At 41.5% G+C, this 13,043-nt stretch overlaps 3 protein-coding genes across 3 annotated transcripts; 2 read left to right on the top strand and 1 right to left on the bottom strand.

The window, feature by feature from the left end:
- Window positions 1–1,064: 1,064 nt before the first annotated feature.
- Window positions 1,065–4,828, top strand: LOC130703422 (uncharacterized). Its single transcript, XM_057524917.2, has 2 exons — window positions 1,065–1,275; window positions 4,006–4,828. Exons 1-2 carry the CDS (start codon window positions 1,119–1,121, stop codon window positions 4,809–4,811), a joined length of 963 nt encoding a protein of 320 aa, XP_057380900.2. The 5' UTR covers window positions 1,065–1,118; the 3' UTR covers window positions 4,812–4,828.
- A 110-nt stretch (window positions 4,829–4,938) lies between these two features.
- Window positions 4,939–7,918, bottom strand: LOC130703409 (ATP-dependent RNA helicase DDX55-like). The gene is made up of 9 exons (XM_057524902.2): window positions 7,722–7,918; window positions 7,262–7,651; window positions 7,012–7,200; window positions 6,751–6,929; window positions 6,380–6,680; window positions 6,059–6,227; window positions 5,847–5,973; window positions 5,495–5,756; window positions 4,939–5,125 (listed from the first exon to the last, which is right to left on the bottom strand). The coding sequence occupies exons 1-9, from the start codon at window positions 7,815–7,817 to the stop codon at window positions 5,060–5,062; spliced, it is 1,779 nt and encodes a 592-aa protein (XP_057380885.1). The 5' UTR covers window positions 7,818–7,918; the 3' UTR covers window positions 4,939–5,059.
- A 956-nt stretch (window positions 7,919–8,874) lies between these two features.
- LOC130703408 (uncharacterized) lies at window positions 8,875–11,665 on the top strand. The gene is made up of 7 exons (XM_057524901.2): window positions 8,875–9,592; window positions 9,663–9,775; window positions 9,840–10,445; window positions 10,516–10,694; window positions 10,766–10,961; window positions 11,025–11,206; window positions 11,291–11,665. The coding sequence occupies exons 1-7, from the start codon at window positions 8,888–8,890 to the stop codon at window positions 11,497–11,499; spliced, it is 2,190 nt and encodes a 729-aa protein (XP_057380884.1). The 5' UTR covers window positions 8,875–8,887; the 3' UTR covers window positions 11,500–11,665.
- The last annotated feature ends 1,378 nt before the right edge of the window (window positions 11,666–13,043 follow it).

The following is a 13,043-nucleotide window of genomic DNA, read 5'->3' as shown; positions in this document are numbered from 1 at the left end:
CTAAGTTTGGGATGCTGATAGATAAGTTTCTATCAAATGAGAACGGACTAGTCAAACCGGAGACCATCTTCAGCAAGCCGGACGAGAATCACAACGATCATTTCCACAGACACGCCGAGTGCCTCAAACCATATGATCCAAAAACTGCTCGCAAGTCCATCACTCGCGGACAGGCCTACAAATTATCCATCGGCGGGATAATCAACAAGACGAAGATCATCCCGTCGGAACGGCAACAAAGCCCGCCAGAACACACAGACATAACCGAACCAGCTAGCAGAAGTGAGCCGATTACATCCAGCAGAAGTGAGTTTGCTCCAGCCAATAGAATCGAGCCGGCCATGTATTCGCGTGAATCAGTAGCTGCCAATAAAATGTACGGCGTTCCGGCCGGAATCGACACGCTGATGGATGAAGAGGATGAAGACCCGACGGTGATGTATCCAACAATAAGTGCAGACACTGTTGGTGGCATTAGCAATACTGGAAACGGCCCCAGGGTTAATAACAGCAGTGGCGGAGTAGGCTCTAAAATCAACAGTGGTCTGGCCCCTGGATACGGTAACGGTCCAGTGAGTGATGTCAAACGTCAGAGTTCCAGCGTCGTCAAGAACACGAGGCCACCGCAGACGTGGAAAGCGGGCAAAGCGAGTGCGGATTTAGTGCCAGTTGATCCTTCGAGAAACATATCGAAAGAAGTTCCAGCCAAAACGTGGAAAGCCGTTCGTTTCACTTCCACCATTTCCAGGGGTTCAAACACTACAGCGTCGATCCTCGTCACTAAAAGTGTTCAGACCGTCTCGACGGCCTACAAACTGCGACTGAATCGATGGCCCGTCTGGAATAATAACGTTGACGACGGATATTATCACAGGCGTCCATTCGCCGTCGAAGACGTTGGTTACCACCATCCGCTTTGGATGCGAAGGATCTTATCCTTCATCTTTTCTCAGTTTGGTATCGTCCTGTTTTTGACGACGTGGATCAGCGGGCACGCGGCCCTCTTCCAGCATTTAGAGCAACAGCCCGACATCAAATTGGTCAACGACGTCGTGTCGAGCCGCAACGAGCTGGTCATCACCTTGGCGACGGAACTCCGCCAGGTCTTCCCTTACGAGATGGCCTGGCGGCGTAAAATCGACGACTATTTCATCAAATTCGAAGCGTCGCTCAACAACGCGACGGCACGTGGTTATTCCACTCACAAAAGGGCCTTCTACAAGTGGGACTACCTCGACTTCCTCCTCTTCAGCCTTCAGCTCGTCACTGGACAAGGTGAATTTGCGCGAACTTTTCGTCTTCGGTAGAGAAATCTGTTTAAACACAAAAGAGAGTTTGATGAAGTCTCTTACTAACGAGCACGTAATCTGAATCTAGGCTTACACCCGCCCCTCCCGGCTTCCTTAAAGACGGATGTTGTGGCTGACGTTATAAAAGAGGATCGTTAACGTTGATCTATCTCAACGAGCGTCGTAGCACGACAACCCTAGTCAAAAGTGCGATAAAGTCGGCTAAAGGACAAAGTCAGAAAATGTCGACGAACAATTGAGCTACTATTGTTGAGACTCTTGCTGCGTCTATAACGTCAGTAACGATTCAAAAACCGTGTAAACTATTGCGGCTTCAAACCGAACAAGTAGCTGATTGCACGCTACCAAGTATTTCTTTTTTTTTCCCCTTTGCAGTGAGCATTTAAAAAAGAATCGTCCCCTCTTTCACGTTTCATTATCACGAGTCAAAACGCATTCCCGCAAAACACGAAAATGAGGGATGTTTTGTGGTAAATAGAAGTCTAATGGGACAGGGCGATCAACGGTGCACGGTTATTACTGGGGGACTTATTGTACCTGTCGACAAGCGTAACTTGTATGTTATTGCGTCTGATGCATTGCGTGTGCAGCTCAACTAGCATTGTCACTTTTTTGGCCTAGATATTGAGCATAACTGTATACGAGTATTAGTACTACATGGGAGAACTGATGAAACAAATAAAAACGAGTGAAGGACTCTCTCTATGTCGGCCTTCTACCGCATGGAATGAAAACTCAACCTACGTCGTTGTCATAAAAGCAGGGCTATCGATAACAGGCAGCAAGGCTTGACCGTTAGCGTAACAGACGAGGGTAAAAACAAAAGAAAAATAGAACGAAAAGAAAGAGAGGAGGGTGGGGGGGTTATATTCGTCATAGCTATTTGTCGTCAAGTTGTCCCCTCCTACCCCTTTTTGTTCTTGTTTGTGTACGAGTTTCTCAACAATCGTTCCATTGTGTTCTGGGCGTATGATGAGCCGCTTCTTCTTTTTCGCATGGCTAACGCGTGCTATACTCTTTGCTCCCGTACGTCCCTCCTTTACTACTACACACATACGACAGCAAAAGACCTTCTTATCAGACCGCCCACGGACTGTGGACAGCCAATGGATAATGATGGTCGTTAATCAAACTTGCTGGTTAAAAAAAAAAAAAAAAAAAAAACCTTCTATCCTTTCCTCTAGTGGGTTTTCCATACTCGGAGAAGCCTCTTTTCGTTTACGATTTTTATATTCGCGTGCAAGCACACCATCGGGTATCGATCAAGTTCTTTTCGGGCAGTAGCTTTTTTCTTTTTTGGCTGGGGAGGATCTATAGCTTGACTTGTTTATGCCTAGCGAACTGCTGCAACATGAAGAGCTCGCCCTAGATTTCGTCTTCCTGTCAATCGTCAAAGTCTGGCGGAATTTGTCGATATGGGAAAGGCTACTACAAATCGGCTGTTGGATACAGGGAGAACAATTTACGACCGAACCCTAAGATTGAATTTAGAAAAAAAACGGAGGGAAAAACTTTAAAATCAGACAGGAGACGATCAAACTTGACAAAACTTACCATTTTTTCATATTAATTACTGCAGCTTGTCACTCGTAATCCGACCGCAGTTATTTTCAATAAAGCGTTCACGGCTGGTACACCAACGTCTCATTTTTTTTTTTTTCATATTATTAAGAATCCGTTGGTTTTTTCTTTTTCTTTTGGTGTCTGCTCCTATTTCATGAATCGCTCCGACGACCATACACAGTCGGCGACCACGACATTGTACAGACCGAAAAAAGAATCGCTATCGATGGTCCGGTCACGTGAGGGCTATTTGCTTTCATCGCGCGGGAATAGCGCGTCCATACAACTATATAAAAGATAGAAGGATAATGTTGGAAACTTGAGAAAGAAAAAAACAAAAATAAAATTACATGAAAAGAGGAAGGTCATATGGCATAACAAATTCTCCCGGAAGCGCGTCCAACCGCCCTACATATACACAAAAGGTTAAGGATGGAATTCACGATCGAGTTAGAAACGAGTCACGGAAAACAATCGAGTAAAAAGGCATTATGTGTAAAAAAGAAAAAAATAATATTCCCGCTCACTATAGTTGAAGAAAAGCATTCCAAGGTCCAGCAAAAATAAATAGGAAAAAGCAACCCTTTATTTTCACTCACGAACACGCGAATAAAAGGCGCTTGAAGAAAAAAGGGCCGGCGTTGGAACATTTTCAGTTTCTCCTTGTCGCGTCCGTCCAGTCACGAAAGATGTCACAAACGTCTGAAAAAAGAAAATACGTAAAGAATTTCGGTCATTTGACCAACTACGCTCCCCCCCCCTTTTTTTTTTTAACGGAAAGAAACAATGGTGATTACGACAAGAAAGTGATGTATATGCGAGCGACGGGCAGAGAATCCTAGAAAGGGGAATGCATACTAGGTATATACATATAGTCCGTGCGGTCCGGCACACAACCCATCCTGCAGCAGAACTACTCCCGTGAGTATAGGCGCTCACGACACACCGAGTTCGTTTCTTTTTCTGCCGCAGTAAAGCCAAACAAGCGGCACGGACTTCCAGTGTTTCTTTTGCCTAACGCGAGCAAGTGATGGATAGCTGGTGATTTGAAAAGAAAGGAAAAAATAGCGTTAGCATTAAAGCGTGTACAGCATACGTGTCTAATATGATATTATATTACACTCAATGCCAGGATACGGAACGGACGTACCAAAGACGGAATGGTCGTTGTTGCTCAGCATTCCGTGCGTTCTGATCGGATTGCCTTTCATGTGGCTCTTCCTAATCGACTTGGGAGCCAAATGGGCCGACACGTTATCCAATAGCATCCAACGCTTCCGCTGGAACTTGGCCCGGCGCTATCCGGACGTCGTTTCTTTGCAAAACGATACGGGAATGTTACAGCTACCACCGTCTCTTCGCCACCTGAATCAAAACGGACTGGAACGATACAATGAAAATGCACCGGTCATTCGTACGTACCAAAACGGGAATGGCGGAAGGATGCTGCCTAATGGAGATGCTCAAGACTCGCGATTCTATTCTCAAGCGCCAGAAGAGAATTCGCCTACGGTGAGATCAGTGTGGACAGTAGAGCCAGTGACAGTACCCATGGAACCGGAACCCTCCGCCAAAGCAGCGAAACTGTTGGACGTGCCTGCCGATGAAGTGTACCATCACGCTACACCCTGGGTGGCTACTGTTTTCATCGTTCTCTACCCATTTCTGGGCAGTTTGGTCTTTGGTTTTTGGGCTAATTTGCCCTTCACTACCAGTTTCGTTCTTCCTCTCACGTCGTTGATGCTCATCAGCCCACCGGCCGTCTTCACCAGCTTCTTATGGAGGACCATGTTCCACCTGTACGTCCTCATTGGATGGGTTCTTCTGATTGCCACCTTCTTATTGTGGCATCGATCGTGGCGCGATATTATTAGAAATTGGGCTCACGATCTCAGCATTAAACATTCCACGAAGACTTACCCTCTTCAGATGAGATAAAACTCTCAATCGCCGTCAAGAACCTGTTAATGTACAACGTTACTCATCAGGATTTACAATTGTTAGGAATTTCTAATTTTTCGAAACTCCATTCAATTTGGATTCGAGGAAAATTAGATCATTCGTTAAGACGTTCATTTCTTTGATTCACTTTTAAACTTGTTGTTATAACTGTTTGCTGTTGTAGCTGTGATTGGTCAAAAAAAAAAAACATTATCGATGCAAATATGTAAATAAACGCGTCAGTTTCACGTTGTCTCCGAAGGCTCAGCATCCGCCTTATTGAACTGTTTCTCGAACGACTTTTCCGAAATCTAAAAAGAAAAAAAAAAATTATTTCATTTTTTAAGGGGATTGGGATGTTAATAATTCATGTCACATTGATCCGAGATAAAAATGCTTTCCATTCTGACTACCTAAACAAACGAAAATAGAAAAAGGGGAGCAAACAAAAGACTTAAAATCAATTATTCATCAAACGATTTCATACAAATTCAAGAAAACTGCATCAACTCGTCAATGGATGACCTCCAATGAAGGAGATACTTCAGATGTGCAAGGATCGTTACATCGCTCTGCAAATACAACTAATCTCATTTTCTGTCTCCCCCTGCCCTTCTCCAGTATCCCTCAGGGCCAAAAAGAGCTAGCGCAATAGACATACTACATAGGTCTACTTGTACCTTTCGCTTTTTCAATTTCTTAAGAAGGCGAGCGTCTCGGGCAAACTCGTTCCAATCATCTTCGTCTACGGCAGCTCGTTTGCGTTTCTTCTGCTCCACCCTAAGCTTCTTCTTTTCCTTCTTGCGACTCTTCTGTGCCTTTTTCTCCGACCAGGACTCACTCTTTTTCATCGGTCCGGAATTCGCTTTCGAAGTTGGCCAAACTCCAGTTTCACGGTAAATGGCCAATTTCTCCTGTCTGATCTTTTCCCGAGCCTTCTCTCTAGAGGCGGAACGAAGTCCAATATTGAAAAAATGTGAACACATTTAGTGAGAAAAGGCAATCTTGAAACGATTTAGTAACACAATTTACTTGTATGCAATAGTGTTGAGATCAATATCAAGTGGCTGAAAAAAGTCCGTTTTCCTATTTTTCAGCTCTGGCATTTTTGGCAAAGTCAGAAGCCCGAAACCCACGGCCAACCGACCAAAATCTAAATCTAAAATTTAAAAACACATAAAATTAATAAATCATCTTCAATGGAAAGAAAAACAATTTCGGGAAAATACTGCGGAAATACGTACCTTTGACTCGAAGCAGCACAGAACATTCGTGCTTGACGTAGGAGTGAATATAAGAAACAAACGCTCTAGTAGCTTTATCCATCAATGCACGGTCGTTTTGCTGCATCTTTCGAATTTCAGCCAAGTTATCCGGTAGATCGTCCGGCAACTCCATAAGGGTCAACTTCACCTAAAGGCAATTCAAAACCGATTTTATAATCATTTGAAGTTCTTTTCTTGAACGGAAAATGACAGACGTATTCGATAAATAAAAAAAGTCGATAGATGGAGTAAAGAATGAACTTCTTATCCATGTTTCAAAATGTACAATTCGAAAATTACTTTTTGGTTGATGTCAATGAAGTGGACGTAAGGCTCTTCGTTGGGCAGGAGAAAAGCTAGCGCTGTTCCACGATTACCGATACGGGCAGTTCGTCCGCAGCGGTGTACGAAGTCTGAAGCGCATGAAGGTGCGTCGAACTGAAATACCCAATCAATGTCCGCAATATCAATACCGCGGGCCATAACGTCAGTGCACACCAAAAGACCGGTTGTTTTGAGGCTTCGAAACTTGTCAAATATTTTGAAACGGGTCGTTTTTAGTTTCCCGTGTATGCTCATCACTGTAACAGATGGCAAAAAGCTAACGAAGAATTATAAAAAAGTATTATTAGGCATTCAAAAAAATGTTAGACGTGAAGGTCAATCCTTACTGTTTTAGAAGCAGAGAAAAATATTCAACTGCTGCACACGTTGACATGAAAACCATAAATTTGCCTGGAGCTTTAGATTTCATTAGAGAAATTAAGACAGCCAACTTCTGATTTCCTTCGCACACCATGTAGTAATTAGCCAGAGAAGACGGTGTTCTTGAACCATCACCGCCTAAATTCTATGGTGCCAATTAAAATTAAAAGAATAAATCCTAAATTATCTGTTACATGTTTCTGTTAATGTTGTAATAAATGTAATACCTTCTCTTTCACTGTGACTGCCACTGGATTTCTCAATCCAGCTCTAGCTAAAGACTCAACTTCACGAGTCTGTGTAGCAGAAAAAAGGCCTGTCCTTCTTTGCTTTGGAAGAAACCCCAAAATTGTGTTGAGAGTTGCATGGAATCCCAAATCCAGAAGACGGTCAGCTTCATCTAATATGAGAATTTCCTATGAACAGTAAAGAGAAAATAAGTTGACATGTGAAACCATGGCAGATGAATAGACCTACCAACGCTTTTAGACCTCCAGCAAGGTTAATCTTGTCACTCTGACGAGTGAGAAGGTCCATGAAGCGGCCAGGTGTAGTGATAATAATGTGAGCCCCTTTACTGGTAAATTCTTTGATATCCTGAACAACAGTATTTACACCGCCAATCATTTGAAGGTGTGAGAACTGGGGGAGGTGTACCAAAAACTTTGATAACACTTCATCAATTTGTGATGCCAATTCTCTTGTTGGGGATATAATAAGAGCACCAATATCATGTTTCTTTAATGGTGTAGATCGTGCAAGCAAAATTTCTAGGATGGGAATGATAAATGCCAGAGTTTTTCCTGAACCCGTAACTGCTTCTGCACACACATCTTTCTTCTGTAGTAGTAAAGGTATACATGCAGCCTAAAGAAAAAACAAAACAAATTTCTTATTTCTCAGAAATCTAAAATGAAAATTGAAGACTAAAATATACTTGAACAGGTGTTGTCTTTACAAAGTTGAGGTCTTTCAATGTCTGAAGAATTGGTTCACTGAGTTTTACACCCAACTCATGCCAATCTGTTTTCATTTTTGCATTGATTCGACTTCTTCGTCAAATCACGTGGAGAAACATTTATGTCGACTGTATTTTGTCTGCATCACGCCGGCGTTGCCACGCCCTTTTTTGAAGCCATAATCTCGGATGAGGGTTCCATATTGCGAATTTTTTCTTATTTATATTCTAAACAGGTAAAGCCACAAATTAGGCTTTAAAATTTAAAACTTAAAAAAAAAGTAGAACTAAAGTCATATCCTGAATCGGTTTTATACCATAAATGCTCTTTGTAAAGTTGACTGTAACAGAAAAACACTAAGCAGCTTACCTTCCCATTTTCAAAGCATGTGAAATTCCAATTATTAATACAATCCTTCTAATAACTATCGTAGAACGATCCACGACAAATGTTGGATGTTACATGTCCCAGTTATTGTGGAACAGGAAACTCATCTTTATCATAACTATGAAAGCGTCACGCAAAGTTTGAATGCACATACATTTACTGGCGCAATTAAATGCCCTGAATACGACATCCTTTTAACCTTGACGAACACGGCGTGCAACGCGTTCAATTGCATGTAGCAGTATTGTAGTGTCGTTAAGTGAATTTCGTCTAAACTATAACAGTACCTTGCAGGATGAATCCGTCGGTAACAGAAGAGGTGTATACACAGATCGTGTTTCTTCCAGACATCCTTATTATCTTGCTTTTTCCACCAAAATCACAAGCAGAACAAACGGCTGCAATGCTGCAACATTCGACGAACAGGTCTCATGGCAAATGGAACAGGATTTGAAACAGTACCACCAAACTGCAATTTTCCAGAAGAGATACCCAGGTTGTTGAGTCCAGGAAATCTGTGTAGAAGGTAAGAACTCAATTAGTTAAAGAAATTCATAGCAAGATATCTATTATTAATACATGAGAGGTAGCTATCTTTAAAAAATTCACGTTAAATAGGGAACGCTCTGTCAAAATGCTTTTCAATTGTGAAAAATTATAGTACAACAAAATCGAAATTCAATTATGTTATTGGCAAAGACTTCAACGCTATTATTACAAAATTCTTATGCAGGACGACCACCATTACGAATTAAGAATGCCATCGCCGTTCAATGGAAGCTTAATTAAACTACTTGGCTTGTTCATCGCCATTTACGTCATCCAATCTCAATCCGTCCAGTCGTCCACGGAAGCCCCTCTTATCCTTGGCAATTTTTCGACTGAAATCCCTGGTTTAAAACTCTTACTTCCCACTAATTTAACGAGCAAACAAAGTCAGTTGCCGAGCAAGACGAACGTCACCATCTTTGGAACAACAAGCGGCGGTGTGACAAAAAGTGGCATCATCCAGAGTAGAATAATCATATTAAATCCAAAAGCCGGTTTTCATGCCACCTTTATGGCGACCATAACATTCATCGGTTGGTGTATGCAAACGTACGAGTATGTCACGCTGTTGGTATCCGTTTTGGCAAGAAACGAGCCAGAAAAACGGAGAAACTATCGAGATGCAGCCGAAGAGATCAACAGGATTGAAGGAATTTTAGATCAAATGACACTCAACAGCATCCACGAGCAAGTGTACATAAGAGATAACGTGGCTCCCTACGAAGAGCAAATTAGACTATGTGCCACAAAGGCGATTGAGTACCTGGAATCACCGAATTCTTCCGTGGCAAAAGAAGAATTTCTGACTGGAGCAAAATCGCTAGAAAACAGCATCGTCAGAATTTTTGAAAGATTTCTCAATCAATCAGTTTCGGGACCGTCGTATCTTGAAAGCTTACGCCAGGCAACACAGGTAAATTGAATCTTGCTATTACACAAGATTTAACATAACTAAAATTCCTCTTTAAATAAAAAAAAATCAGTGCCATCGACGTCAAGTGGTCAACTCTGCACAAGGAATTATGCAGCTGTTATCGTTAGGGACAGGAACACTTCCCTTATACTTCAAAGAAAGTAACATGTCACTAGCTGATCAGTACGTATACAAACATTTAAAAATCAACCAGCATTTTTATATCTAAAGATTCAACGAATGACAGGAATAGAAAGAAAAGTCGATTAGGAAAGTATCAACAAGAAGCTATTGTAAAGATTAACGCACTCGAAATAGAATGCGTTAAAGAAAACCAATTGCGCAACGAAGTAAAAGAAATGATTAAACAAAATAACGCTACTTCAAACCGCGATCTAGCCGAAATCATTTACGATCACCTTAGCGACAAGTACGACACTAAACATTGGTTCGTCGTCGTTTACAGCGCTGTTGCCGATGATGAACACCACAGAATTGCATTCTACCCCGGATCGAATAACTGCCAATGGATGGGACACGAAGGCAATAAAAACGCGATTATTTGCTCAGAAAACAGCGTTTGTCCGTGGGGTCAAATAGCCATTGAAGTAACGATGGACAAGATAAGTGGATACTTCAATAATTATTTCCCGAGACCTAGCGTCGCTTTTGACGAGATGAACTCGTTGAAAGTAGTCCCGGAAACAAACATGATGGCTGTTATCCCGCAATCGGCCAAAGCCGAAATTGTTACGTCAAAAGAAATGTGTTTTTTTGCCCATAATTACGGCAATCAGATCATCGTTCCATGGGGATTGACAACGATAGGAATCCCTCTGAAAATCAATAGGAAGTGAGTCTAGACCAAAACAAAATTCCTGCTAAATTTTGAAAGATTTGGACTAATTATATCTTGATTCTAGCCCGACATATTTTGCGATACAGACATATGGCAAAATCATGCAAGCCTCGCAATATGAGATTATAGTAGTAGATCCTACGTTCAATGCCGGGAAAGTAAAACCTAATGATAACCAACTGTGGTATTTGGATGAAAATGGTATTCGCGCCAAGATTAACGGTTACTGTCTTTACTCTTCAGGTGCTGAAATTAGAAAAGAATTGCAATTTGCATACGAAAAAATTTTCTTGTTTTCTTTTAAATTATTTTAGACGGTCGATTTCGAACGCAGCCTTGCGACAAACAAAAATGGATGTTGCGAGATCGCAAAATCATCGACATGTACAATCCAAAAAATTGCGCGGCCATACCCAATTGGAGTTCACCGACACGTCCGCCGACAACGTTTCCGTTAATTGAGTCGGCCTGTAGCAACCAGGCGAACCAGGCGTGGTCAATAGTGAAAGAGTAATTGTGTTTGGAATATCCTAACATTCAAATTCAAATAAGAAAATGAATGGTTGCTTCTAGGCCAACGTACTTTGCAATTAAGAGTAAAATGCACGGCAAGGTGATTGACATCTCGAACGACCCCACGAATTATGGAACCATCAGAATGTGGGAGCCCATGAATACTAGTATTCAACTTTGGTTCCAAGACGAGAATAAGTTTATCCGTGCCAAATTCACCGGGTACTGTCTATACTCGAAAGGTACAGTTTGAAATTTAAAAGGTCTGTTATATTTTTTTTTGGTAATTTGAGGGAAATTGTTTTGTTTTTTAAAACTTCTTTCAGGTTACTATGCTGGTGGATTCATGACGTTGCCATGCGACCAAACAGAAAGTCAAAAATGGGCACGCCGAAACAATCAAATCGCCAATTTGAACCAGCCCTCAAATTGTATGGACATCTTCCACGCAGAAAAACAGGACGGAGCTCGTGTTGTCGAGTACACATGCAGCAGTACAATCAATATGCAATGGGAATTCGATATCGTTTGGTAGGCTATTCAGGGTTGCGGTCAAAATGCAAATATAACAAAGTGAAAACGTCAACTTTGTGTTCTGTTAACAGCAAAACTAACATTTTGCGGACATCCGCAGGTGTACAAAAGTAGTTGATTTTCTCGCTAGATGTCATTGTAATTAAAAGAAATTCCTGTCACAGTTGCTCCCGAGTCCCTTTCACTGTCCGGAATAGATTGCTCCAGACAGAAAACGAAAGTAAACGCAATGTTCTAGAAAAAATCTTGAAAATAAACCCTTTAACCGAATTTTTTGCCAATAACATGTTCCATGGCCCTGACGGAATTAAGACCATTGAGTTAGAATTCTCTACGTGTTCCTTGATTTTAGATTACAAAATGAACTGTTTTCTATTGTTACAATAGAACGCATTTACAAACCGGTTTTAAACTATGCCAAACCAGGCTCAAATTAAACCATACTGCTAATTGTTATTCATTCAGTAGAACAACAATTTTTAAAGACAAACAACGTTCATCTAAGAGAAGCTATCATCCTTTTCAAAAACGACTTGAAAAAAAAAAAAAAATAAATAACACTAGTGATCAGTCAGACAGCACCAGTACGGACAAAGGCAACTCAGGTATTTTTTTTTCCAAAAGGGTTTCAGGTATGTGGCAGTTGACGCGTGCTGCATGTTGTCCTCTGGTAGATATACTCGAGATTGGACTCTTTAATGGCAAGTCTATATTTTTTATTGTTATCCTACGACTGCCTGCTTCCGCACTTTAACTTATGCAAAGCTAAGATATTATAAACAAACTGACCAGTAGTCCTCGTCGTCAACAACACGCGCTCGTTTGGGGTCATTTTTTATGATACCCCAGAGTTACATTTATTGGCCTTCCGTTTTCAACAGTCTAGTAACCATCTGCTTTTTTTTTTCTGGTCCCCACAGTGGTCATCGATTGTTATCTGTACCAGCCATTACTCGGTGACATTAGTACGATATCTACATAAATAATATCACAATTTTTAGATGACGCAGCGCAGAAACAATTGGACCCCCTCACGTTCTGTCGTCGGAATCATAAACAAGGCGCCGTTTCGTGATCTGAGGTACTTCAAACATTTGCTTTTTGTTTTTCAATGTAGACTATGTACTCATTATTATAGGGGTCAGCACTTGACGACTACCTGTTCGTCCATAGCGAAAGAGGGGTGGATCTATGGAGAGATACTCAAAGAGTCTCTCTATACATCCAGGTGTGTGTGGGGGGGGGGGGGGGTCATTGAAATAGGCGTCACTTGGCGGTTATTCTTTTGTTTTTTCAATGTTAGACGGTTTGATGCCAAAAAGAGAAAAGGTCAAGTGCTTGTATCCATAGCGGTTATTTGGAAATATAAAATGGGTATCGGTTTACTTGCCGACGCGTTTGGCACGGGATGATACCTCATTGACTCCTTGAACCGGATACTATTAAGTTAAAGAGGCTTGTTCATTCACTCCCCTTCTATTTTCTATCTCAAACAGACATCGCAAACGCTTTTTCTTGAAACGCAAAAGGTAAAATTACCAACAG

The sequence above is a fragment of the Daphnia carinata genome, chromosome 10 (assembly GCF_022539665.2).
Source record: "Daphnia carinata strain CSIRO-1 chromosome 10, CSIRO_AGI_Dcar_HiC_V3, whole genome shotgun sequence".
NCBI lineage: Eukaryota > Metazoa > Arthropoda > Branchiopoda > Diplostraca > Daphniidae > Daphnia > Daphnia carinata.
The sequence above is the reverse complement of the archived record's forward strand: the minus strand, read 5'-3'. Positions and strand labels throughout refer to the sequence as shown.